General features: G+C 38.4%; 1 protein-coding gene across 1 annotated transcript in view; it reads left to right on the top strand.

The window, feature by feature from the left end:
* The window catches only part of LOC118815593 (MAM domain-containing glycosylphosphatidylinositol anchor protein 2-like), a 219,062-nt gene extending 213,122 nt beyond the window's left edge, over window positions 1-5,940 (top strand). Inside the window, exons 15-17 of the mRNA XM_036581820.1 lie at window positions 3,096-3,229; window positions 4,069-4,168; window positions 5,457-5,940. Of these exons, the coding sequence (XP_036437713.1) occupies window positions 3,096-3,229; window positions 4,069-4,168; window positions 5,457-5,545 (323 nt within the window). The 3' untranslated portion in view covers window positions 5,546-5,940. The remainder of the gene's footprint in view (window positions 1-3,095; window positions 3,230-4,068; window positions 4,169-5,456) is intronic.
* The last annotated feature ends 21,982 nt before the right edge of the window (window positions 5,941-27,922 follow it).

The following is a 27,922-nucleotide window of genomic DNA, read 5'->3' as shown; positions in this document are numbered from 1 at the left end:
GCAGCACTGTGTGATCAGGCTGGTGTTTTTAAGCTCTTTTGTAAAATTGCAGAGACAACCAAGCTGTGCCTGCCCTCCAGTGATAGTTTTAAGTTTTACACAAGTTTTACACAGCGTCATATGAAGCATTTATAGGCCCTTAAAAAAGGCAATAATGATTCTGAGACAAGAGAGACAGGGGGTCATGCCTATATACCGCCCCCCCCCCATACACACCAGTGCTCCAAGCAGCCCTTTTCTATACATAAAATATGTGTGAATACAGCCTTGAACAATAGCTCACAATTTAAAATGTTTCCACATAAACTTTATAACCTTTATTAAATTTCTGCATATTTTAGCTGTTGAGGTGTAAACAAAGTCATTCAGAGTGGTTTGATGTGAAATTGTAGAGAAATTTACTTGCTAAGGCTGGTGGGAACCAGGGATTGCAATGAATACAACACAAATGTAGCTATTTTATTTACAATCCATTTTATTCACCAGTGAACTCACACGTGTCTACTGAGGTTTTATATGTAATATTGATAATGGAAAATTAGGGACAAACATAAAAAATAAGTTTTCTTTGGGGACTATCTTGCATTATAATGCTTTGCATGCCTCTTTTCCATGAACAGGTTTATAAAAATCAATTTTAGACCCAAAGCTTATCTGGAAACTATTGTAAAACAATGTGTCAGATATCAGACAGTGTATTCATAACCAATTCATATAATAATAACTTTCTGAACTTTTAAAGCCATTCAACTATTCAAATGTCTGGTTCCCATCACCACCACTGTGAACAATTCTGACTCAGCAAGTTTCTCTAGAATGAAGCATTTCACATCAAACCACTCTGACTGACCTTGTTTACATCTTAATGATTATATATGCATAAATGTAAAAAATGTGGTTGAACTTTACCAGTAGTGATATTGCCAGTGTTTGGGGGCCAGCAACCTTTCATACACTGCTTTCTGTGGTGGTTCAGCCAAGAGGCACTAAACATGAGTGAACGCAGGTAGTTATGCATATATATATATTATATATTATATATACATATTTCACATGATCACATTTTTTCACATCTGAACATGTTAATTCACAAGTGATAACATATTTTTAACATGTGAAGTGTGCAAAAACCGCATGTGTTTATTTACATGTAAAATGCATGTGACTTTTTTTGTAAAGGCCAATTAGCAGCTCTAAATATTTGCTTTTTTTTTTGCAGTTGTATATGCCTGTGTGTTAAAACGAACACAGGAAAAGAAACAAACCCATGCTGATTCTACAGCGTTACCCATAATGATGGCAATGTGAAGAAATGACCATATAAGTGTTTCTGTAAATGAGGATCAGATGCAAACCTTAGCTGGCAAATTAAGTGAACACCGATGTGACATCAGTGCTGCTTGCGAAATTGCAGCATATTTAAATCAATGTGCCAAAGTGCACATTGTGGAGTGGAGTTTTTGGCATTATTTGATTTTTAATAGACAATTTCCTTGCTTAGTTAAACATTTAAGCAATTAACATTCCCGTGTCTAACGCACACACAAAGAAACACACACACACCTAGGAGTACATGCACTCCACTCCTGACTGAAGTGAGGCTGCTCGTGAGGGTTGACATTTCCAATTTAGGAGGCAGCACCTCACATTTGTCCTGCTGAACTGAAAGGAAATCTATCAGTGTTCTTCATGCCATTCCACCCCCTACATAGAGAAGAATTCCCTTCTTCGGGCTAGAATTTTTTTTCCAGAATTCACCATGAGGAATGGCTCCACTGAGGTGTAACCTATTCTTTCATTTTTGTCTCTGACCCGGCATGAGAAATGTAGCTTTGCACTCGCCTTTAAACCACTCTAAACCGAAAACCAGCCTGCATGCGGTTCTGCTTGATTACGGCACGGAGCCCTCATGCATTTCTCTGATCAAATTTTACCAATCTGTAAGCCCCAAAAACACAGAAGCTTGGGGGAGCTTTTGAACTGAGGTGGTATTTGTAGACCACAAACAGCCTCAACCAGAAGCATCCAGAGACTTCCACAAACAGCACAAACACAAAGTCGGCAGAGACATGCACAGAGCATCTCTGGGTCCCAGCGGTGGCAGGCTTAAAGTGAACAGGCCAGCAGACCGCAGCTTTTTTGCGGAGGACTGGATCTTTACCATGGATTAGCCTGGGGGACCGACACAGCTATATTTTATTGTGGGGGGTGAAGTGTGGTACCTGGGACGACAAGGTCAGAGCTAATTAATGAGGCACACTTCAAAGTTTGCCTTTGGAGTTCTCTGGCTCTCTCTCTGAGTTTGTTTACGGGATTAAGTCATCCGACTCAAAGCAAATACTCACTTTTGAATGCCTGTCCCTAAGAGGCTAAAGGATCAGAGCACTTTCATTAGAGGCGAGGCTTAATGCTATTCATCCTCTGGAGCATGGCAGTAGCTTTCTCTGTGACTTACAATGGGCCACGTCCAAGTGAGAGCATACCTAAAGCATACGGTATTCATCTGTAAATGAAACTGTTTATCCCTGTGGGTGTCCTCACACACAAGTTCCACTTTCTGTCTCTTTCCCCCTCTCTCTCTCAAAAAATAATAAGAATAGAGTCGACTTTGGGGGAATAAAGGGGATAGTGCTTCAGTGGTAATGGGAATCCTATTCTGGAACTGTTTATCTCTGTACCACCCAAGCAGGGATGTACAGATCATAGCGTCTTTGCTTGTTCAGACTGCCTTACTTCTAGAGGACACCATATAGTTCAGTTTGGATAGATTATTACTGTGCTTTTGAAATACTTGAACAAGTAGACTTTATGACTAGCAAGTGTCAGGCTTGTTCAATAGCATACAATAACGTAATTCACTTTGAGGAATATTTGATGAAGTGTTGGAATTGAAAGATGCATTATAAATCATATTTATAAGCCATCTTTAGATGTTTCACAAAGATCAGCATAAAGTATTGATAATGTCAATTAAATCCATTAATTGCCATTGTCAATATTTTATGTGGATATTTCTGAAAGCTCTAAAAGTGGGTCATAAATTTGATTTGATAGAGGTAGCTTTGTTCTGAGGGATTGACCGAATGTCTTTGCAGGCACTTTGAATGCGTTCATGAAGCAGAAAGGCCAAGCTACTTCAGATGCCAGTCCAGTCTGGTCACTCAGTGGTAACCAGGGGGAACGGTGGAGACAGGCCAAAATCAGCATCCACCCCACTTCCTCCTTCCAGGTGAGCGCACTGGCACATCAGCGGCGTGCTGTGTCATGCTTAAAATAAGCCAAAGAAGACTTATGTTCACTATAACTGGACTGTCAGGTTCCTGTTAGTGCTGGGAGGTATTGATAAAGTTCAAATATATCACAGTAGTTAATGATGTCTAAGTGTGCATAAGTTTTAATACTTCATGAGTATTGTACACTAAAGGAATATCTCACAAACCTGAAAGAGCATTTTAATGGGAAAAAAAAAACATTTTATTGGAATAGAACATTATCGTGAACATAATATCCTTTATCTATCAAACTGAAATTCAATTTCATGTGGTGACACCAGCTGAATAATGAATGATATATAACTAAACACTAGTTCCAATACTTGTATAGTGTCCATGTGCTTATTTGCTTATTCACAATGCAGACATATAACAGTAGTTAGTGTCTGACAACAGGGTGTAAAGACAGATGGCAAATTGTACTGCATTACATTTCTTTAATACAACAGATCAGTAATTGAATTATTCTTCTCCTCTATGATTCTGATCTAAATTTCCTTCTTATTATCTCATTATCTTGTTTATTGCTAGACTGAGTCTGTCTGAGAACACATTAGAACATTTTGATTGCTGATCCATTTTTTTAAAAACTGCATTTTAGCATTTATTACATATTTCTGAAATAAGTGCTAAATCAAGATCTTTATGATTTTGCAGGCTTATCATAAACAGCCTTTAATTACCATTTAAGTGCACCTAAGCAAATTCTTCAGGTCTATACTGTTGAATCTTACATTACAGATTAGGCTCTGCAGTGTACCTCAGCTCGTTCTTATTTTTGTTTGCCTTTACACAGGTGATCTTTGAAGGCATTCGAGGTCCAGGGATTGAGGGCGACATCGCTATTGATGATGTCACTCTGGAGGAAGGGGAGTGTCCTGACCCTCCGTCCAATCGTATGTATTAAATATGCATCACCATAGTAACCAGCCTGTGATGTGAGAGTGCTAGCAACCCTAACTGTGCCCAGTAGAGTTCTGTAATTGTGCTTGGGGACAAACAGTGAGAGAAAATGGAAGTCAAGACAGGTAATGGTCTGGAATTGACAGGGCTATTGACAGGGAAATAAGGATTTTGTTCCTCGCAGCTTGATCTTTGATGAAATCCATGAGCAAATAGGGTGGCTAAATGGGTTGCCGTTGCTTTTCTCAGCAATACCAGGCTTGTTCCTGTATCAGCTGGAACAATCTTTCTGTTCTCGCTGCGGTGTGCTGCAAAGTCCTTTTATTTGATTAATGTGCCTTAAATGTGCTCTCACAATGAATGAATCACACTAATATCATTACAAAGGAAGTTTCAATAGTTCACGAATTTTAAGTAGTACAGTAAATGTTCATTGAAGACTCGTATTTCTTGAAATCTAAACTTCTGGCTCACTGTAAAAGTGATTTGATGATGTAACTTAAAAACTAAGTTAACCTGGCTGCCTCAAAGAACTTCACCAACTTCACCAGCTTTCAAAAATTCTTTGTTGTTCCTAAAAGTTTCAAGATGTAAACAAAGTAATTCAGAGTGGTTTGATGTGAAACTTGAAACTTATCAAGTCAAAATTGTTCACAAAATTGACATCTGAAGAATTTGATTCTTGTAAGTTCCCTCACAGAAAGGTTTTACATGAAATGGTTATGAATATGCTGTCTCATGTCTGAGATGTTCTTTTATGATACTTTTGAGATAAAGTTTTGGCCTAAAATGTATTTTTTTAAAGCCATTTATGGTGGAGAGGTACAAAGAGAGTGTTATAAGGCAAAAGAGTCCCCAAAGACAATTATTTTTGACAGATTTACCACTCTTTTATTATTTTCAACAGTACATATTAAACCTCAGATGATGTGTAAATTCACTGGTTGTTTTGGACAGTAAATATGGCTATATGTGTGTTGTAGACATTGCCACCCCTGCTTCCAATCACCACCACTGTAAAGTAGTCTGAGTCTGTACATTTCTCTACAATGCATACTCTGAATAACTTTGTTTACATTGCAACAATTGAACTATGCAGACATTTTTAGAAATTGGTAGACTTTTCTTCAATATTTAGATTTCATTGAACTTCCTTTAGCAGGTTGAAATAATGTAACATAGATTATTGTTTGTTAACCTACTATTAGAAGTTCAGTGAACTCAAAATGTAAACTTTTTTACTTTACTATCTCTCTCTGTTTCTCTCTCTCTTGTCACCAGACATCAGATCCAAGGCTCCATACAGAGCGACACATATATGGCCGTTATGCACCGCCCTGGCTTTCACATTGTTTCGAGGTCAGAGGTGACCACCTGGTTGGGTGGAGACTGGCAACAGCATCCGAGTCTGTGTCCCTGTACCCTCAATATATAATCACCAAAGATTCAAACGTTCAGATTGCTGAGAGGGACACAGCACTGGCTCAACATGGATTATCAGAAATAAAAAATTCATGAAAAAAGAGGAAAAAAAAACAACACAAAAAAGTAATAAGGATTCGCAAAATGTATCTATTGAAAACAATCTGCAAACTCTGTTCCAGTAAGATGCTCGCAGGGACTCAACGAGAGAGCACTTTACAAATGGAGTAAGTTGGTTATAGGAGATGAGGCTCATCAGGAAGGGCTCCCACGCAGACCTGAGGACAGTTTGTAAAGCACAAGGACAACTTTGCCAGCTGGCAGTAAAAAGCTCATTAAAAAAAAAAGGTGGGGAAATGAAAGGTGATAGCAGTCTCCCCTAGCTCTTTACTACGAACACCTTTCAGTGTGTCATCCTTTCTGTCCTTCATCACATATTCGGCTTGTTCTTCACCTCCCACTCTTCAGTTAACCACAAGATTTTTCTCTTCTTTTCTGGCTTGGTGCTTTAGAACACAGACTAAAAAAAATAATAATAAACTGTGGCAAAAACAAACATCTAATATCTGCTTTATATCCCACCCTGAGTAGCTGCCTATTTTGATTTCACAACACTGTGCTCACGTCCCCTAGGGGCAGGCCAGGGGTAGGAGACCCGGTCAGAGGTTACTGGGAGCGATTGGTGGAGTAGGAGAGAGAGGAGAGGAGGTGAAGACTGACATGCAGAGGCCTGAGGCAGGAGGCCGTGGAGTTTGGAGAGGTGGAGAGAGGTCGTGATGAAGATGAAGATGAAGAAGAAGAGGAAAGATCAGCACTTCTTCTCCTCCTCTATTCTCCACTGCCAGAAACGTGACATAATCGGTGCCACTTTCTGCCATGAAATACAAAGTGCCTTCAGATTATTAACAGAATCGTGAGCCTGGCCATTAACACCAATGTCAATGTTTCTAATGTCACCGATGGGCTATTTTGTACACGATTATTTTGCTCCTTCAAGTGCTGATTTGAATGGCACAACCATTTCAAGTGGAGATCGAAGATGGCCCCAAAAGTCAGCACAACAGCCTGCCCGCGAAGCGCAGAGGTGGGTCTTTGGGAGGGTCCTTCATCACGTAGGTAGCCATGGCCTCTAACACGAGAGCAAAGACGGCTGTTCTCCATGGCCGCTGTCGCACTGTAACATAGCCGTTGTGCTGTACTGAGATCAAAGCAGGTCACTGGACGATGGCTAAAATGCCACACCGAGACACAGTGGCCTGCCCTGGTCATTGCTTTAGTCAGAGTCTCCTCAAGTGGACCTTAGAACAATAAACACAGTAGTACACCACCAAGGAGTTAACTGGCAGGTGACGAAGCCTGCGTCAAATATGGCCTACTGTCCCCTACCCACGCCTCTGCCATTTATATACTGAACAATGTACATTCTGAAAGAAAACAGATATTAATAATTATAATAATATTTTATTACTCTAGCGAGAATGTTTCTCTGATTTTACACAAACTGTGAAAATAAACTGTGGAAAAATCTACCTGAGAGTATCCATGACCAGCTGGTTTTTAAAACATATTGTAAAAAAAAAAAGAAAAGGAGAAGAACATTTACGTATATTGTTGGTTATGAAAAAAATGTTTTGAGGAGCTGTGTCTTGTTTTTTATTTTTTTCTGTTGAAACTGTTATGACTTTTAACTTTCTTTAATTCTTGTCGTCTCCCTTGCATTGCTAAAATATCAAAATGGCCAGAACTATATTGAATAAGTCGGTTTGGTAAATGTATAACTTGTATATGTAAAGAAGCTCTGTTAATCAAGGTTTATATGAAATGTTTATGTATGAATACAGGAAGCACAAGATTTAGGGATTAAAATGCAGTATAAATTCATATATGTGACTTCCTTCTTACAAAGCCAAGTATATCAAAATTAGGGACTGAAAATTGGACATGCCTTGGTAATGCATAATTTGATCTGACACTGTTTTTGATCTGACACTGTTTTTGACTTTTGCTTCCATTACTGAAACGGCAACTTCACTCTTACTGTTTGTGTGGCTTTGCAGCCGTGAATCTGTGAAAGCGTCACTGGTAATAGTTCTGTCAGCCATATGTTGAGAGACATATGTATGCTATTTAAAAAAGTATTTTTTAAAAAAGTAAAAGGTATTTTCACTGTCATGGTGGTCAAACTAGTCAGTAGTCAAAAAAAGGGTTAAAAGCATGTTAATAAATCATACATTTCGCTGTTGTCGAAAGAAAACCTCGTATCTCCAAAATGGTAACTTTACAGGAGAAGGAAAAAATATACTTTACTTTTAATGTAAGTCAATGGAACCTTTTTTTCCAAGTCATTTTGGGCCATTTCTTTTGGTCCATTCATTATGAAATTTACATACAATCTAAGGGGCAACAGGCATTTTCAAATTATGTCAAAAACTGAAAAATGACAAAAATAGAGATACAAGGTTTTCTTCTGGCAGCAGCGATATACAGTATTTTAGAACTGCTGTTCAAAACTAGAACATAAATTCACAAAAAACAAATGACCACTTTTATTTTATTTGCTTTCATTTTAATGTTTTTCCTGTTATTATTTTGATAAAATACTGTATATTGGAACAGCTAGTTGAATGATTGAAACCGCTGAATTACAGTAAAAGGCAGTATTTATGGAATTCAAATTTTACTAATTTTTACTATCATTAAGAAAACATTTTTTACAGTGCATGTAAGCTCACCGGACAAAACAAATTAGTCACCTGTGACTGAAATGTACCTAATGGCATGTAATACCTCCACAAGCATGAATAACATGGACTGGGCAAATTTTAGCCACTCTTGCATTAAAGAGTTGCGCAGTTCGGCCAGATTTTGTGGATGCCTTCCCTGGCGTCTTACTCGTTGTTCCAGGTAGCTCCACAGATTTTCAAGAGGATTAAAATCTGGGGATTTTGCAGGCCGGTCCAGATATGTGAATGCTCCGGAATGTTCATCATGCCAATCAGTCACATTAGCAGCCCTGTGATGGGATAATTGTCATTTTGGAAAACAGGGATAGGAATGTTATGTTCGTCGGTAAGATGAACAAAAGGTGAAACCTGGCTATTCAGCATCTCAGTGTAGGCACTGTGGTCCAAATTTACTGTCAGCTCAACTAAAGGACCCATTTCTGTTTAATTAAAACACCCCAGAACATCACAGAGCTCCTCCAGCTTCAACCAAACCTTGAACACAGTCCTCACTAAAGGCTTCCTGGGGTCTACAATGAACACTATAGGCTAGCATCATTCATATACAGGCAGAAATGAGATTCATCTGACTATATAACGTTTCTAGTCATGAACAGTCCAATGTTTGTGTCTCTTCGCCCACTGTAACCAGGCAACTTTGTGAGCAGGAGTGAGTAAAGGCCTCTTGCGTGCCACTCTGGTTCATATGTTTATGGTATGCAGTTCCCTGCAGAGTGATCTTTCAGAAATTGGTTGTGAAGGACCTGCATTGACTTCTAGAAGCAATTCTTGCCCCGAAGCAAAGCAATTTTAATTCACACCCCGCAGGTATTTATAATGCAACGCCATCTGCAGGAGCCTGAAGTTACTACCACTCTAAACATGCAAGGTGACTAATTTTTTGTCTGAGGAGCTTATGTACAAGTTTATTTGAAGGGGCAAATTCTAAACTCATATTCCCATCCTAACTGAAGAAGATTTTAACAGAAAAAGAAAGCAGAATCTATTGTTTCCACAGCCTTGGTTTTGTTAAGAGTGAGTCACATATATGTCCTGGTATATGCAGTGTACAATAGGTGTGTTAGAAAACAGATACAATTACATGTAGAAGATCTGAACAAACCAGAGCACAATGATCCACAGTCATTACAGGAAATGCTAAAAATATTTTTTTTTTAAACTCACATGTACTCCCTGCCATGGCTCAAAGCATTTGTAAGCATCACATAAGAAAAAATGATAAACTACACTGACACAATTATAGTCTAAAAAGAGAAACCTTCAAAGATTTCCTGAGTGATTTTGCCTGTGTTTTTCATTACATCTTGCCATATTTATCATATGATGGCTTGTCACCAAAGGACAACATGAAGTGGCCACCAATCAGAACATTCTGTTAACTTATACACCTAATAAAATAAAAAATTAAGGCAATCATGTTAACCTACTTTCTGAAGATAAAACATTGCATCACTTTTTACATTTTTGACTGCACAACAGAAAGACAGTTTGTTAATCCAAGAACCATTTTGATCCTTCACGTCCCACGTTCCATATTACTAATTAACACTGATGTTTCCAAGTATTCTGTTTTTATTTTGTCAAGTTTTGGCAGAAAAGAAATAACTCACTTTTACTGATTCCCATACAAATGATTAGTGACGAATTCATGTGTGATAGGTATTTGGTATTGTGTATTCTGTATATATGTGTAATTTTAATGTAAATTGTATGATCTCATGTAATTAAGTAGAAGGCCACTCAAAATTCATGATGAGGAAAGAAAACTGCTGGGGACACTTTAAATCTCATCAGGTGTTAAAAGCAGAGCATATGGAGGAGAGGTTTGCCAAGATATTTATCAGCTATCCCTCACAGAAATTTAGCTGGAACTCAAATCTCGATTTTAAGCCAAGTCTCTGGTATAAGGCCAAAAACCTGTTACCTCAATGCTACATGCACAAACCCATTAAACAGACTTTGATGTTTATTTGCCCACCTTACAAATGATGTTTATGACTATGGCAACTACATCAGCTGCATGACATCAAAGTTAAAAAGTTTTCAAAGACCTCATTTCAAATTTAAATTTTAGATATTCAGATGGCACTAAAATATATATGATATGACCTACTGAGGTCATTTTCACAGATTTGTATTTTAGCTTAGATAAAGTAACACATTTTCCTTCTCAACAGTTTAGTCTCTTTTCCTTTGTCTCTGCTCTCTCAACTCCTCAGCTGAACATGAAACCCTTCACATACAGAGTGATGGAGAAGAGTAAGCCGCATAGTGCAAAAGTACTATGTCTAATGCTGACGTTGGAACCATTGGGTCAAAGTCATTACTTGTGCTATTTATTGACTATATTCACTCAGAAGGATGTGTTTCAGTTGCTCATAATGTCTGTCATTAAGTGAAGGGCTTTTTAACTGCTGTTATTTAAGTTCTATAGCTCACTCTGAGGTGAATGATGCTAATCAACAGCTATTAATATTGATAGCGTAACAAGGTCCTTCGTTGCCTTCATATATACAACACTTTATGAATAATTCTGGGATTAGTGTATTGACTCTGAACCAACCTCCTGTATTGACACCCCATCATTGTACTCTGATTTGTGCTCTGTTTAGGCTTCTTTTCACTGTATTTCTTTGGATTTACCACAAATTTTTGTGCCATCCGCAACTAATGATAAAATAATAAAAAAAACAGGTATTTTACATCAATGCTTGGTAAATTCTTTTTCACTTTAAATGTTAAATCTGTGTACTTTTAAACTGCATACTTCAGTTTGTCAGACTTCACCCTTTATTTATTTCATTTCCAGTTAAAACAGCCATTAAGTACAAGGTATCAATAACTCATAAGTACAGTTATTCAAGTTATTCAGATATAAGATAATCCACTTGCATCAGGAAGAGGAAAGTCAAAAGCAAGACTATCAGTACTTTCATCATTGAGAGACAGAATAAATCAAGCTCCACAGATGCTTCAGATCAAAAAATCCACAGGTGTTTCTGTCCATCCTTCTACTGTGAGAAGACAACACTATGAATGTGAAAGGATGTGTAGATGTCCGGAAGCTATTACCGAGAAATGAAAATGGATTTTTAAAAAGGCAAATTGCAAATAAAAAAAAGCTGTTGGTAATCTCAGAGTGATGAAATGGCCACTCCAGCGTCCAGACCTCTCCATCACGGAAAGTGTTTGAAACTACTTGGATCATGAGAAGCAAAATATGTAACCAACTTCTAAGATAGAACATGGAGGTTTTGAAAAATATCCCTGCAAATTTCTCTGAAAACTGAAAGCAAGTCTCCTGTAAAGAATGGAAGCTATAATAAAGAGTGGACACACTAAATACTGAAAAAATGATAATATATTTAGTTGATGAGGTTTCTGTGTAATTTTCTGTTAAAATATTTTTTTCTTTTTCCTAATGCTAAAAAATGAATAAATAATACTTAATGGCTGTCTTAAATGGAAATTGTAAAAGAAAGGTGGTCCTATTAATATTAATAAGACATATTAATGTCGCACGCACAGAGTCAAAATGATAATGTTTATGTGTCAACCGCAAAATCAACATTATGCTGATGAAGATATGATGATAATAGTAGGTCATGCACTTACATGAATGACGTGTCCTTCACGAAGTTTTATCAAAGTTCTTTATTTCAATGTGCTCGCAAACATCAGATTCATCCACTTTGGGAAGGGGTCCGAAGCACAACCAATGTTACATTATATTCTTCTGCATGTTGTGTGCAATTACACATTTCCACCAGAGAGGTCTCCAAATTCCTAGATCTTACTTAGTGTAGCTTCAACTTCGTTCAACACTACTATATACCCACTTTTACATGCAACTGGTGTTAAAGAGGTCAGCTGTGGATTCACAAACCACCCCTGGAGTAGGAATGCTGATATATGATTTCTGTGATCCACGACTATCATAAATATGAAAAGATGTGAGATCAGCCCTTTGATTCTGTGCAACTTTGTGAATAGCAGTCTAATTCTGTTCAGGTTAGTAAACAAACTACTGTGATCTAGACATTGTTTTTTAAAGCTGCCTGTTTTGCTCCAAAGTCATTTTGTCCTCTTTGTGCTGATGAACTGCAGGTCCCTGTGGCTCACTGATGTTTGTTCTGTAGCTCCCTCTTTTCACGGACATGCACCATGTTTGTAGAGGTGAGAAAGAGCCCATATATTGGGTGTTGCTGGTGTTATATAGACCCAGCCTGGTGAGACACTGAAGTGCTAATGGTTATGGCAAACATCAGGTCTCACTGGAGAAACACTTAAGCATCCAGGGGTTTCTTTAGGGTGTTGCATTTACTGTTTTATTGTGGAACTTGTGAGATTGTTATTTTATTCTGACATTTTGCTTAGCTGAACAGGCATCTGTCTGCTGAATTAACACTGAAACATTTCAAAATGATAAGTATTTCAAATTCAGTGGCTTGTTTAAATGTCATAGGAACAGTGTACTTGACTCCAGTCTTTTTATGTTTGGGGTCAACCAAGCTGCATGTGAACGAACAATAGTAATGAAGATGAGAAGCATTTTTAAAGGTTAGTTGCATTTACCTTACTAATTTTTTACTACATTTCATTTCCAAGTTGTAACCTCCAAACATATGTTGGTACAATTGAATGTTATATGAGCAAAAAGGGGTACTCCAGCATGTTTCTACTTAACCTTTGTCTCTCTGTCACATCTGTAGCATATGTCAGAGGGGCTGAAAAGAGGTGAGGAATATGACAACATTTTCCGAGTATAAGTAAAAATGCTTCTCATCTTCATTACTATTGTTAATTCACATGCAGTTTGGTTGACCCTAAACATAACGAAACTGAAATCAAGTACACTGTAAATATATATAAGTACACAGCCCCCTCATTAACCCGAAGCCTGTTGCGTGTTGTGTTTGTTTGTCTCTAGTTTTGTTTTAGGTGGTTTTCATGTAATTCTTAGCTGTGTTACCAAGTTTGCCTTCTGACTTTTACCTGTCTTTTTTGTTGATGAATTGTTGATGTATATGTCTACACATTGCCTGTCTGCTGATCCTTGCTTTCAAAATTCATCCAGTGACTGATTCACAATAGGGTGGCCAGGTTAGACCCTGTGATGTCATTGGGTGGCAAAGGAAAAAAGGTTAAAACTTGTTAATAATGTTGTATGTGTTATGTGTGTGTGTGTGTGTATATATATATATATATATATATAAGAACTGAATCAAGAGCCACTCCAGAGATGAAAGAGCTGGCTCTTACTTCTGAGCTCAGCCACTAGATCTGATTCATTAAAAACAGAGGGAATGCCTGTCATGAAAGCAGTGACCAACTGCATGTTTCCTCACAAAGGCCTGTTTTGGATTTATTGTTTTTTTATTCTAACTTCCACCATCAAACTTAAGAAGAACTACATATCATGATGCATATCATGTATTGTGAAATTATTATGATATTGTATTTTTGCCAAATTGCCCAACTATAGTGGTGAAGCCTCTGCCCATTGTCTTCTGTTGTGAGTTTGTTTGGAATCAACAGGTTTTCTGTTCTTTACAGGGAAACCTTTGCCTGCGATAATCGACCACAAGCTACAGATACAGCAGATAGAGATTGGGTTGAAAAACCCCAGAGTACTCATTTAACGTTGGCGCTAGATGTGGAGTGAGATGGAGTAGAGGCAGAGGGAGTGGATAGAATCTGCACCAGTACACAGAACTGTCTATATCTTGTCGGTGTGATATCTGGTGTTGTTTGCTGCATGACCTTTGGAATACATCGGAATTTTTTTTTGTTGTTGTTGTTATTTTATGATACGGAGACCCATTGTAGGTGTGCATCTGTATGTGCATTTCTGGGTGCGATCTTGAAGTTTATTAATGCTTTAAGATCACTCGGTTACTTCCCCCCGATTGCCTTCTTCATTTACCTAATGAATGCAGAAATCATTGAGAGGTAGTGAAGGTTTTCAGAAATAGGTCAACATCGTGCAATTCAACTTCCGTTTGCTGTGTTTCCATGTGATGTTATTCGTCCTTTCTTTGATTGCAGAGAAAAAAAATATCTGGGCATGTAACCATGGAAACAGAGAGACAGACTACTAGTCCTTTTTTCATGATGTCTCTATTTTGGAATGCTGCTGTGGAATCACAAAAAATATGACAGCACAGAAGTGTATTTTTCTCAGTCTTATAGGCAGTACATGTTTGGATGTTGTTATTGAGGTCTTCTACATGTCTGTGCACTTTTTATTGCTTGGAGAGCGTTTCAAAGTTTGTGCTAGCCTGGAACTCATCAGAATCCAAGTGGAATTCCAGCCTTATCGAATCGTTTTGCCTTTGGCACAAGTCTCTGGATAGGTTAACTTCATAGGCAATGCACAGTTAGTGGCGATAACCCCTCTCTGGATGTGAACTTTAAAATTCCATACTTTGGCAGTCACCTTTTTGCTCCCTTCTCTCTTATCTCTCTCAATTCTTGTTGCAGCAGAACTGAGATTGACCCCCCGATCTCCATTAAAATGCGCTCCGAGTAGCCTGTCCAGTGTACAATGTCATTTTACATTACATTATGTTCTCCTTTCTCCTTGCCGTGCTTGGCGATGCTGCTTTGTTTACATGCTCCTGTTTCCTGGGCACATGGGAAAATGTCACCGAATGCTAATGGAACGTAATGCCCCTCTGAACGGCCTGCACTGTCACTCAACCCAAATCCATATAGCACGCCAGATGTCTGTCAAAGGCCCACAGACGATTGGCACAAATATGAAGGGCTTTTCGAATCGTTTGTGCTCAAAATCCACCGAGCATTTTTCAAACTAATATGCATAAGTAGCTACTTATCAGGATTGATTATGCAAGTAACAGACAGGACTGAATACATCAACAACTTTAATAATTACGGTGTCAAATTGAGGAAATGTGATCATATTTGGTTTGCACTGAGAAGAGATAAACATTTCTTCATGGCCAATCCACAGCAAAGCGTAAAAAAATGTTTCACTGCTTATGAACGCAGCAGAGTGGAGATAAAGAATGCTTACAAATGCATTGTCTGAGATGGAAACAGGGACAAGCAGAAGTTCTAAGGGTACAGATAAAGGAAGCCTTAGGACTTGCTCATTTGTCAATCCTAGCATAAACCTACTTGTAAAAATGCACCATTATCTATGAGAAACATTTCGTCTCTCCGGTGCCGGTGATGAATTAGGACTTCTTTTTCTCCTGTCACCTCTTTAGCTCACCTAAAACTGAACAGGGCCTTCCATTTCCCTATGCAGAGGAGTGGAGGAAATCTCTCTCATGTGGTGCCATTTCAGCCGGCTGGATGGATAAACTCTTTGCTGAATAATATATCAACTGGCCCTCGCCCCTCCGCTCATAATGAGCAGTAGCTCATCAGAGGCACTGGCCCACGGGTGCCAGCTCAGACATCTGTGCTAGCCTGTCTGCTAAGAGTGCCATTACATCTGTTTTGTAGCAGAGCAGCAAAATTTGCCTAATGACAGACCTTTGGCTGGTGGGGAAGTGATGATGGTGTTATCTAGATCTACTTAGATTAAATGTGAGAGGATTTTCTTTTACTGTTTAATCAAGATTTCATGATTGCGCATGGAGGGGGAGTGAGATTAAGTCAGATTGAATCTTAAGGCGCTTCATTAAAGAGATGGCAAGAGTGTAGTTCATCACACAGATATGAAAAGTTAGGATTGTGCTTCATCCCACAGACAATTGCAGGCACATGGAGTGGAGGTGAAATAGAACTGGATGAAAAGGTAATGATGAAACCCTGTGTAAAGTGTTGACGCACTCTTAAAAATAAAGGTTCCTGAAAGGTTTGGACACAAAGTGCAGTGCAAAAGTCAGAGGCCTGCCCTCATTTATTTCATTTGAATGTGGTTCTATTTCCGATCAAAACAGCCTTTAGAGATAAGTTATTAATTTTTCAGCATCAAGAAGAAAAGCAGAAATACACATTTAATATAAAATTGCACCGATGCCTCAACAAATAAATAAACTTTTTAGGATTATCTATCCTTTGCCTTTGTTATAGGTTCTATTCTTTTTGGGAGACTTACTTTCAGTTTTGCTTTTTGTTAAGAAATTAGTAAAGATATTTTTCCACACCTGCAAAGTTCAGTCTTTGAAGTTGGTTGCGTTTTCTGCTTCTTACAATCCAAGTAATCCCAAACATATTCAATACTGTTGAGGTCTGGATTCTGGGGTGGACAGTGCATTGTTCTGAGAACAACAGCAGCTTCTTTGTTTGATTTGCAGTTGTTCTTCTTTTTTCTCAGTCACGACTTCTTGACAGCCACACACTCTTTCAGACTCATATTGTTGAGTTGTCTTCTTACAGTGGAAGAATAGACAGATACATCTGTGGATTTTTACAGATCTGAAACAAGTAGAGCTTGATTTTCTCCTCTTTCAAAGTCGAAAGCTAAGTCCCATTTATCTGATTAAGGGTGAAGTGTGGTCTCTGACTTTGGCGCAGTACAGCGAAAATTGGTATAGAACCTTTATATCACTGACACTGTTCTAAAGATTTTTACAGTGTACATTGCAGAGAAAACTACAGTTCTTTAAGTTCTCAAAGAAAGTGCAAGAATCCACATTGCCCAAGTCCATGTCTTGTCACCGAGCGTGCTGCAGACAGAGACTGTAATTTCTTTCCAGCATACGGCCTTGGCAACCACAGAGTGAACTGCAAGAAGGTGAAGTCCTTTCTGTGAGGTATTGTATAACATGAAGAGACAGGCAACACTGTGTACATGAACAATAGCACAAAGCTGTGATGGAGGATTCACTACTGAGAGCACCTTGATAACTAGCCTGCATGCCAGTCCTCCCCAGTGTTAGCCAGCTTTGCTGTCACTTACTGGCCAAGTGGAAACAACAGCTCCGGCTGGCAGTGCACGAACACCCTGCCATTCCAGCCAGGTACTAACATCACCGCTGAATACCGCTTTAGTTTTTCATTCCCTCTCTCCTTTCATGAAAAATGTGTGTTCGCCTTTGAGATTTATGCAGAATTCCAGTGGTGACAAAACACTCTTGGCATCAGCATGACAGGAAATTACAATGCAGTGACAAGCTGAGCTGATACATTTTGTGCTTTACCTCTGCTTAATAATCAGCATGGCTTTTGCAGCCACCAGACAGCTGCTGATAAACTCGTCCCAAACTGAAAATAGAAGTCGATTTGTTTCAACAGAATCCTGATAAATAAGGCTGTTGGATGACACTGTGACATCTCAGGTCCAATTACATTGGCAGGCAAAATGCTGTGGCAACATTGTGAATTATAAAAAGGGTTTTCCTGCAATGCCTGACATGTTAATTTGTGGGGTCCCTCAAAATGTATAGAGACAAATGCGTTTTTTAATTCATTGAATTTTAAGGGCTTTGTATGTCACATGTATTTAATATTGGCTCTTATTTGACACAAAACATAAATCAATCTGGTCTCACAAATTAAAATGTATGTAAAGATATGAAACTTGCATGAAATGTACACTGCAAATGAAATGCCACACCTATTGCTAAGAGGTGGATAAAACGAAGCTCATAGCCCTGCAGTCTCAATAAACACTGGCAGTAAAATGGGTTGCACTGATGAGCTCAGTGACTTTAAACATGCCACCTCTGCCTCAAGTCAGTTTGTGAAAGTTCTGCCCTGTTAGATCTGCCCCAGTCAAATGTAAGTGCTATTATTGTGAAATGGAAGTGTCTAGGAGCAACAACAGCTTAGCCACAAAGTGGTAGACCACGCAAACTCACAGAGTGGGGCTGGTGAGTGCTGAAGCGCACAGTGCGTGTCCTCTGTTGAATCACTCACTAAAGTGTTCCAAATTATCTCTGGAAGTAACATCAGCAAAGGAACTGTGCGTTAGAAGCTTTTCAAAATGGGTTTCCATGGCCGAGCAGCTACACACAAACCCAAGATCAAAATGCACAATGCCAAACGGGGGGGGTGATGTAAAGCACGCCACCACTGGACTCTGGAGCAGTGGAAAGATATTCTGTGGAGTGATGAATCATGCTTCTCTATCTGGCAGTCTTATGGACGAGTCTGGGTTTAGCGAATGCTAGGAGAACATTACCTGCCTGACTGCATTGTGCCAACTATAAAGTTTGGTGGAGGAAGGATAATGCTATGGGGTTGTTTTTTGGGGGTTGACCTAGGCCCCTTAGTTCCAGTGAAGGGAAATCTTAATGCTACAGCAGACCAAGACATTTTGGACAACTCTATGCTTTCAACTTTGTGGGAACAGTTTGGGGAAGGCCCTTTTCTGTTCCAGCATTACTGCCCCAGTGCACAAAGCAAGGCCCATAAAGGTGTGGTTAGGTGAGTTTGATGTGAAAAAACTTAACTGGCCCGCACAGAGCTCTGACCTCAACCCCATCGGACACCTTTGCGATGAACTAGATCCTAGATTGCAAGCCAGGCCCTCTCGTCCAACATTAGTGTTTGACCTCTCAAATGCTCTTCTGGATGAATGGGCAAAAATTCCCACTAGCAGAATAGCACGTAGTTTGGATAGTAAGTGTTCAAGATGCAATATTCTAGATTCTAGTGCAATTGCTAATTTAGTTGAAGCAGTTAAGTAATTTAGGTTTAAGTAAATTACAGATTTAGCTGGATTTAATAGTACACTAGCTAGTTAGAATAGTTTCTATGCATACTAAAGACTAGCAAACTGCTAGTTTTTAGTCTTTTTTTTGGCTCTTTTCTTTATTGCATGTAGCACTTCAGTTTTATTCTTCAGACTGAATGTTTTTCTATGAAGAAAAGTTCATTATTTGAAGTCTTGTCAAACCTGACAGGCTTTTAGTAAGGATTTACTTTTTTGCGCAATGCAAAGCCTGACTAAAAATTCTCTGCTAAAGCCTTGAGACTCGGCTTGCACCCCAAAGACTTGAGACTCGCATGAGGTGACTTGTAAACATTTCCGAATGACAGGAACAAAATGATTCAAGCAATATCTAGTAAGAGCCATTCCTCTTAGCATTTCTTTTCATATGTCCTTATTCATGGCATCGGAACAAATTTGGTATAAAATACACAATTAAAATCACTATCTCGGAATGCTGCAGCAGCACAAACAGATCACTCATCCACACCCATTTTGCCATAAATTCTGATCACGTATAGAATCACAAGGACAAACTACCAAACGTCTTCTAGTCCTCCATGCTTGCTTTAAGAGATTAATGGTAGGAACTAGTGCAGGAACACTTAACAGACAAGCCACAGTTGGACTTAAAGAGCCAGGTGATGAATATCCAGATATACAGAACCAGTTTTCATGTTCCACAGTTTCTGAGCAGCTTCTCCTGTGCCACTTTTATTGTTCATCAACAGACTCACATCCTTTGAAGTCAAAATCACAATCAAAGCACTTTGTTTGAGGAGAATAGGAAATGTGTTTAATTTTCAGCAATTATATTAGCAATAGCAAATCAACTCTCCCAAAGGCCAGGAAAGAGCGACTCACAGATATAAACATGTTCCCTCACTTCAAAGCCATCAGAATGAAAGCGGGGGAAAGAAGACAAAGAGGTCTGTTTTTTTCCCCTACACATCAGTGGCAAAATACATTAAAAAACCTTGCATGCACTTTCTAAAGGCAGAAAGCCTCCATTTGAGAATAGTGAGTTTTTCACCTACCCTGTACCATTTCTCGAGGCCACAGAGCTTTATCAATGTGAGCTCGATGGCAGACATTTGAAGAATATCCCAGTGTCAGTTGTCTGACAAATTCTGCTGATCCTCTCTTCTGCTTTGTGGATGCTAGGTATTCTCATAATTCCTGCAGTCTTTAGAAAAATGCTTGTCCTCCTCCTACAACCATAAGCAGAGCAGAGGCTGTGTTGCAAAAAGTTTCATATATCCAAACTCAAATTCGGTGTCTAGAATAGGACTTTTTATGGTTGTTCAATAATTGCATGTACACTTCATTAATTTTTATAGCCTAATGAATTTTGATTTTTCAAACAAACCCATTTTGTACATCATATGTCCAAAGGAATCCAGACACCCATTCTAGTTAGTGGATTCAGCTGCTTTAAGATGTTAAACTGCATGCACACAGCTTTGCAGCCTCCACAGAAAAGCATTGCAGTCAAATGGACACTCTATACAAGCCAAACACAAGCCCAAGGTCATCAGGCACAAAGGAAATGTTGGCAAGATATTATAAAGCTCCCCAGCAAAGGGCGGTGGAACAGTGGAAAGATCCTCCACTTTTCATTAAATCTGGTATGAACTGGAGCACCGATTAGAGCATCTTCAGACAGTATCAACATCAGTACCGGAGCTCGCTAATGCTCATGTGGCTGAATGCAATCAAATGCTCACAGAAATGTTTCAACATCCAGTGTTAAGCCTTCCCAGAAGAGTAGAGGTTGTTATTGCCGCAAAGGAGCGACAAAGTACCTATTAATAAATAAATAATTGATTTCAGAAAAAAAACACAAATGCCTGGATACTTTTTAACAAATATATGACGTATATATAGACATATATATTAATGCACGTAATAACATTCATGCTGCTTATGCTGCTTATAATTTACAAAAATTATGACCTATTTTCTTCACATAATTTGACATGTGCAATAAACAATGTAGTGAATCTACAGTGTCAACATGGTTTCTTGATTCATATTTGTCAATCAATTACACATGAATAAAATGTGTACATCAAAATTTGCTTGCTAAAATTAAAAGCCAAATAAAATACAGCAAATGTGTTGATGCAACATATTTTATTCATGTGCAATTAGGGGTGTAATAATATATCATGACATCATGATATATTTTTTTATTTCCCCTCCCCCCACCAACACACAAGCACCAATAAATGTCTTTATACTCAATGTCATTCATATTTTATTGGCTGTATTTCTTCAAAATGTCAGCTCTGATGCTGATTGGTGGCTGTAGGATACATTTGACTTGGACGTTAGATCTAGGTACTTATAGCAAAATGTAAGCAAAGAAAAAGAAGAAGAAAGAGAGAATAATAAGCAATATTTATTTATTGTTCCATTTGAAAATTTTGGCAGTGTTTCAGTCAGGAAGAGGGAGCAATTTCCCCCTTGGCAAACAATGCTTAGTCATTTTGGTTAATGGTTTTGCCAAGTAAACTCTACCGCACCAACCACGCTGCAGCACCATGCAGCAGATTGAATAGAGCGCGGTTATAACACATATGAGCAGAGGTTCATGTCAAGTTCAAGATAAGTTTACATATTAGATTCTATCTTACTATAACTGAATGACTAATGGAATGAAACATTTTTGAAGATCATATAAAAAATTATGGATTTCTCACTTTTAATATCAGTTAACTTACTCTTCACAAACTTGTTGTTTTCCAGCTAAAAGGTATGAGGTGAAATGTGAATAGGCTAGGTGAACAGGTGCTAAAGGTGAAAAGTTGATTAGCTCTTTAGGCTGACTGCCTTCTCAGTGTAAATTTCAAACCTTGACCTTATAGCGCTTAGAGGTCAGGTTCTGGGTTTAAGTTAATGCAGTGATAGAGAGATGATAAATGGCAGTGCTGAAAGCTGGAAGGCAGTTTTTGTTAAAAACAAAGGTTTTCAGTTTTTGGACACTATGTTTTTCGGTGTGCAACATTAAGCATGGATTCTGCTAATTGTTAGCCATGTGACTACTTTTCTTCTTTTCATGCATACTAAATCTTGTGTAATTTGCCCACATCAGTCAGGAAGGAAAAGTTGTGCTGTGTGAGATGCCCTTTTATGGATTGTAAGGGTAGGGCCTTTGGCCAGCTGTAGCCACAAAAAGCCCATGAGCAGGTTAAAGCGTCCTTGACTGTCACAATGTACATTATGACTATGCATCATGTAGAATGAACATTCTATCAATTATGCCATTGAATGCAACTGCATTATTTGAGCACCAAGATAAGTGTCTGCAAATAACCAGCACCAATTAATAACCCACACCAGCATGTTCATTAGTAAGCTGTGCAACATGAATATAGTCATTGTTTTCAAAAGCATTTTTTTATAAGAGCATTCTCTTTCTTTTATAAAAATTCTTTTATAGATTTTATACACACACGGCACATGATGATTTTTTTCATTTCACAGTACTTTTCCTGGCATATGGTAGTATCTGGTCATTTCTTTGCCATTATTATTGCAGTTAGAGTGCTGGACCACCACTGTTATACCAACCGCATGTTGCATTTCAGTGTTTTTCCAAACAGATGGTCGATGTTTGTTTATGTTATTCTCTTATGGTACCTGTGTTATACTGACAAGTCTACTGCACACTCATATCTATGTATCTGCGGTTTGCTCATTTGGTGCAGTCAAGCATTTCAGAGCTTTGCTGCTAGTCTCACGATTTCTATATATTTTAAGCCATACGGTCATGCTTTTGTTCCCTGTGGCTGCCTCTCATAAGCCCTCCAGTTGCTACACAGTGGACTTGCAGCAGGGCTTGTAATATTTCACAACTTCTCTGAATGATCACAAGTTGTGAGTGAAGATAAGCCGGAGGATAAGGCAAGGTGTGCTCCGTTTTCACTTTCGCATGATAGATGATGTGTAATTCACAAAGCAACAACTTGACCTTGGGTGAAATACGTCTGAAATAAATGTTTCTTACCCTTTAGGTGTCTGATAGTGAAAGCTGAGCTTGCTTGTTTCAAAAATTTCCTTGAATTCTGAGCACTGAAATACTCTGATTCCACTCAGTGAAAAGCAAAGGTGAACACAGGTGAAACTTTTTAGCATACTGCAGATTTCAACAGAATACCGAATTAAGTATTGTACAGGAAATTCGCTGTCTGTTGTGGGAGTTTGCATGAATTGCTGAAATTGGTGAAAAACATAGCATTGACCACATTCTACAATAGTATAATTGCAATTCTAGCATAAATGGGATCAGAGGTTACCAGGGTGGGGAGAGAGGGTGCTTAGAAAACAAGACTGTCACTGAAATCCTATTTATTGACCATAAGAGTGAAGACCTACCACCTACACAATTGAGCACTAGCAGATCAATAAATAAACGCTGCTGACCTCTTGGTCTACCTCCTGACAAATCCTTTATTTAAGGAGTCATCCTCCATTACACTCACTGTGTTGACTGGCATGAACAGTGAAGTGTAAACTTTTAATTGCATGCTTGACATCCTTGTGATTCAAGGCAGTTATGCTCAGGCTATAGTGTGCAGTAACACAAATACAGATGGGAATGCATGTAAGCTTCAGCCGCTCTTGAGACCAATCGATTAAAACAGATTATAATTACCATGTCGTGGGGAAAGGCACGTCTTGACCCAATCACCTAAGACTCTTATCCAGGGGTCAGCTAGAGAGGAAGAGAAAGAGAAAGAGAAAGAGAAAGCGAGAGAGAGAGAGAGAGAGAGAGAGTGAGTAAGCAAGCTTAAACTGGTTGCACACCCTAAAAAATAAAAATGCTAAAGTGGTTGCCTAGCAGAGCCACTTTTGATTCTTTTTCTGTGGATAATCGAGTATAAAGAACCTTTTTAAGGTTTAAAGGATCTCCACATATTGAACACCAAATAAAAGGGATATCCTTCAAAAAAGGGCCTTCAAATCCACATCTTGAATCCAGTTTCCAGGGCTTCATTTTGTATTCACTGGTAATTAACTGATTTTTCCTTGATTGATTTGCCACCTAGAACCTTCGCATTTACATAATAATAGTAATAATAGTTTAATTCAATCACTGAAATGTAAACAAATTCATTTAGAGTGATACTTAGCAGCTCGATTTTCTTTGCAGTGGCAAAATATTTTAGGCGCTAAGACTTCGTCAAATTAGTCCTAAAGGGATAAAACCAGAAGATTTGTAATCTTTAAACATTATGAATAGAACACACTGAAATCAACTGTAAAGCCATCAAAAATCATTTAATATTTAAATTTAGCAGAAAACAATGCTGACTTTGCTTAATAGAAGCATAGGATAAGGATTTTTTGTGTATATATTTTTTTAAATATCATTTTTAAAGGGAAGAGTTAACAATGCCCTTAGAAAGCAGAAGTCATAAAAATAACATATTCTAGCACTGATGCAAAAGAAGACGTGGAAAACATCGAGTGTACAGGTAAATGCTCTTTTATTTTCACAGGCACTTCAACAGTGAGTCTTTAGAAAGTCTAGAAAAGCCCAGTCCAGCACATAAAGCTGGGAACGGGAGGATAAGACAGACGTGGACAGTGGACAAACTCACACACAAAGCCCACCCTCCACTGACACAATTTAACAACCCAAATGCAACACATTAACACATATAAAAACAACAACAACAACAAATGTCCTTTTTCTATCGGGAGTGTGGCGCCTCCTGAGAAACACTTTGCATGGCCACATCCTCCTAAGCTCCCCAAGGCAGAAATGTACAATGAGGACACCAAAATAGCCGTGTTTACATGCAGCCTAATAATCTGTTAATAATCCGACTAATAGCTCAATTGGTATAGAATATGTCCATGTATACAGCATGTATTCCGAAAGGCCTCAATCGGACTAGTCTATTCCGATTGAGGCCTTTCGGAATACATGCTCTATCCAAATGAACACGGTGGGTAATCCTGTAAAAATCCATTAAATAGAAGAATAATAACCTTGTAAATGCCTGTATCCGATCACATTCCCAATCGGAAAGTTTAAGTACGTTGTGACCATGTGCATTCTTGTTATAGCGAAAGTTTATTATGTTCAACATGGCGGAATCAGAAACTGGTCTACAGAGGAGACAAAGTTTATGATTTGAAGTTTAAAAAAAGGTTGTGGGACTGGCATCCATCTACTGCTGCTCGTCTCATTCTGACTGGATTTTTGATGCTCGTTGTCATGGTAACGTCTATACTTAGTGGTGCTCTATGCATGCGCACAATTTTGGATCAGATTATTTGTAGTGTGCATGTAAACAGAGATTTCCATCAGATTGTTGAATACGGTGTGCATATAAACACCTCAGTCTTAATCTATAATCGGAATATATTCAATCAAATTGGCAAAAATCTTTGCATGTAAACATAGCCAATACTACATTATCATAAGGCAGTTTAAAATAAACAATAATATAAATTAAACTTACCCATTACACTTGTGTTATCATTGTAAAATAACTGTACCCCATAGAAGTACCCAGAGGTGGAAAGAAATAGTTACATTCAATCTCTTTGAGTATATACTTTTTCCCTTATTCCCCCTGTAACAGTACTTTTTGGAGTAGATAAAAATCATAGTACTTTTATTTGAGCTCATTTTTAATAAACTACTTCTTTAAAGAATCATCTGTTGTAAGCATTACAGTTTTATCCACTTGTAGAACCTCGGATTCTGAAATATTCCTAGTGCTGTCAGAGTGTTTTTTTTCTACAAGTCCTGTGCACAGCTTGCTGAGGTGAAGAAGAGACAGCGTATTTTTCTCAAACAATTGGTTACACAGTGGGTCATAGTTTCGTAATAGCATGCCGTGGAGCTATTTCAGGTGCTCTTGGCAGCGCAGGTGTCCAATTAAATTTCACACTTGTGAGGAGGTGAATAGGGCCGATGGGGGTGATTCTGCTGCTCTCTGCATGGCAGGGTTACTGGTGCTATGCAAGAGAGACTGAGAGAGGGTCCACATGCTAACTCACTTTCCCCTGGTTGCCCTTGACCAGCAGGATCTTTGGAAGACTTTGTCAGAGAACAGCATGCCCTCTAAGCCTCCCTTCAGCCCGCATCATTCCTCTTCTCAAACTCTAGAGACATGCAGCCACTGCAATCAGTAGAGTCTCTGCAAAGCCCCACTCCAACTCTCCCTTTTTGTGGGCTTACAAGTACAGAGAGTAACTTTCTCTTCAATGAGGGGTTCATACACAGTAAAATTGAAAGTGTTAAATTAACTCTTATAGAGTTGAATTTAACACTGTCTCAAATAACATAGGGTCCCACTCGCTACAGTGTAAAAATAACTCTACCGCAAGAGTTTAAATCTGAGAGTAAATTCAACACCTTCAGGAGTCATATATTAACTCTGTGTAACACTCCTCAGTGTTAACTAATTTTTACTCCACAGGTAGAATAACTCTCAAAGTGTTAATTCAAAATAACAGTGTTTTTATTTTTGCAACTCTAGACAGTGTTACATTACATTTAGTACCCAGTGTTAATTTTAATTTACTCTTGTATTTTTCTGATTCACTGTTATCTAACACACTGTTACTTTTCCCAAAACTATAAGACCGTATCTATGGAACCCAGAAGAAACATGCAGCAGGTATTAAAGTTCATCACAAAAGCTTTATTTTAACTTTTCTTTCATCCAAAGTGGCGGACATTTTGCTGCACTGCACCATCAAAGGCCACAATTTACGCCAATATGTTTACAAGGTACATAACATGAAAAAGAACAAGAAAGTAATTAAAACAACAAAAAAAATTACAAAAATGAAAATGTAAAATTAATTGCTTCTGTAACTGAGCCAGAGGCCACCAATTCAAGTACAGAAATCACAGAAAATGGCAGTATGGTACAACAAACCAGTTGTAATCATCCATTTTATAAGCCATTTGTACATCAAATGGTCTGTGGTACACAAGCTCCTTGACATCAATAACACAACTCTTTTTTGGGGAAAGCAACCTGAAATGCATGAAAATGCTCCTTAAAACATAAGGTCTCCAGTGCTGTAACAACTAAAAATACTTGCTGATCTTGCACTACAATACAGTCTATTTTCTGGAAAACAGGCATTTCTTGAACAACATCAGTACAAACAACCAAGTCAGGACGATATTCATCACCTTGGTACTTTACCCATTTGACTGATAGCACACTGGTGTTGAGCGACACATTTAATTTGAGAGCTAGAGCTCTACCTGCAACGAAATTAGACAATAAAGTTTCTTTTCCTGGACCAAACATCACCTTATTCTGGCTAAAATATTCCCAGTTGTATGACATGTGATGCTGGTGTTTCCTTGCCAAGCTCAATGTTATATTTTTTAAGCTTTTCTGTTGTCTCTTAAAGAAATTGTGTTTTGCTTCAAACCGCATACACCACATATGAATAATGGGACCAATGTTTCGTATGCAACGGGGAGAGTGAATCATGAAATGGTGTTTGGGTAAAAGATTTTTCTCAGGAAACAGGTTTTTGAAAAGGCAATGATGCTCAACAATCAAATGCTTCAAATAGACAGTGATGTCCTCAGTCAATAGTGGTGCAAAAACTATGTTAACTATCTGTAACAGCAGCAACAACAGATGCCAGTCATTTACCCCTACCAGATCACCAAACAGCAGTGGCATGTTACGCAAAAGACACCATGACTGTATAGCATTGAGGCCCAAATCATTGCTCCCATTGTCTAATTTCACTGCAGGGAGTTGGTTCCTCCTTTCCACATATCCATAGTTGAAAGACTGTATTCTATCATTTATCTCTTCATACGAAAGTAAGTTTTCAGCAATATACTTCAACACAAGCTTTACCTCAAACTGTGCAACCCCTTCCAGTATATCATGCATAACATCCACTGAAAAATTATCAATGGTGTGGAGGTACTGAAGAGAATT

Source organism: Colossoma macropomum, unplaced genomic scaffold, assembly GCF_904425465.1.
Source record: "Colossoma macropomum unplaced genomic scaffold, Colossoma_macropomum, whole genome shotgun sequence".
NCBI lineage: Eukaryota > Metazoa > Chordata > Actinopteri > Characiformes > Serrasalmidae > Colossoma > Colossoma macropomum.
The sequence above is the reverse complement of the archived record's forward strand: the minus strand, read 5'-3'. Positions and strand labels throughout refer to the sequence as shown.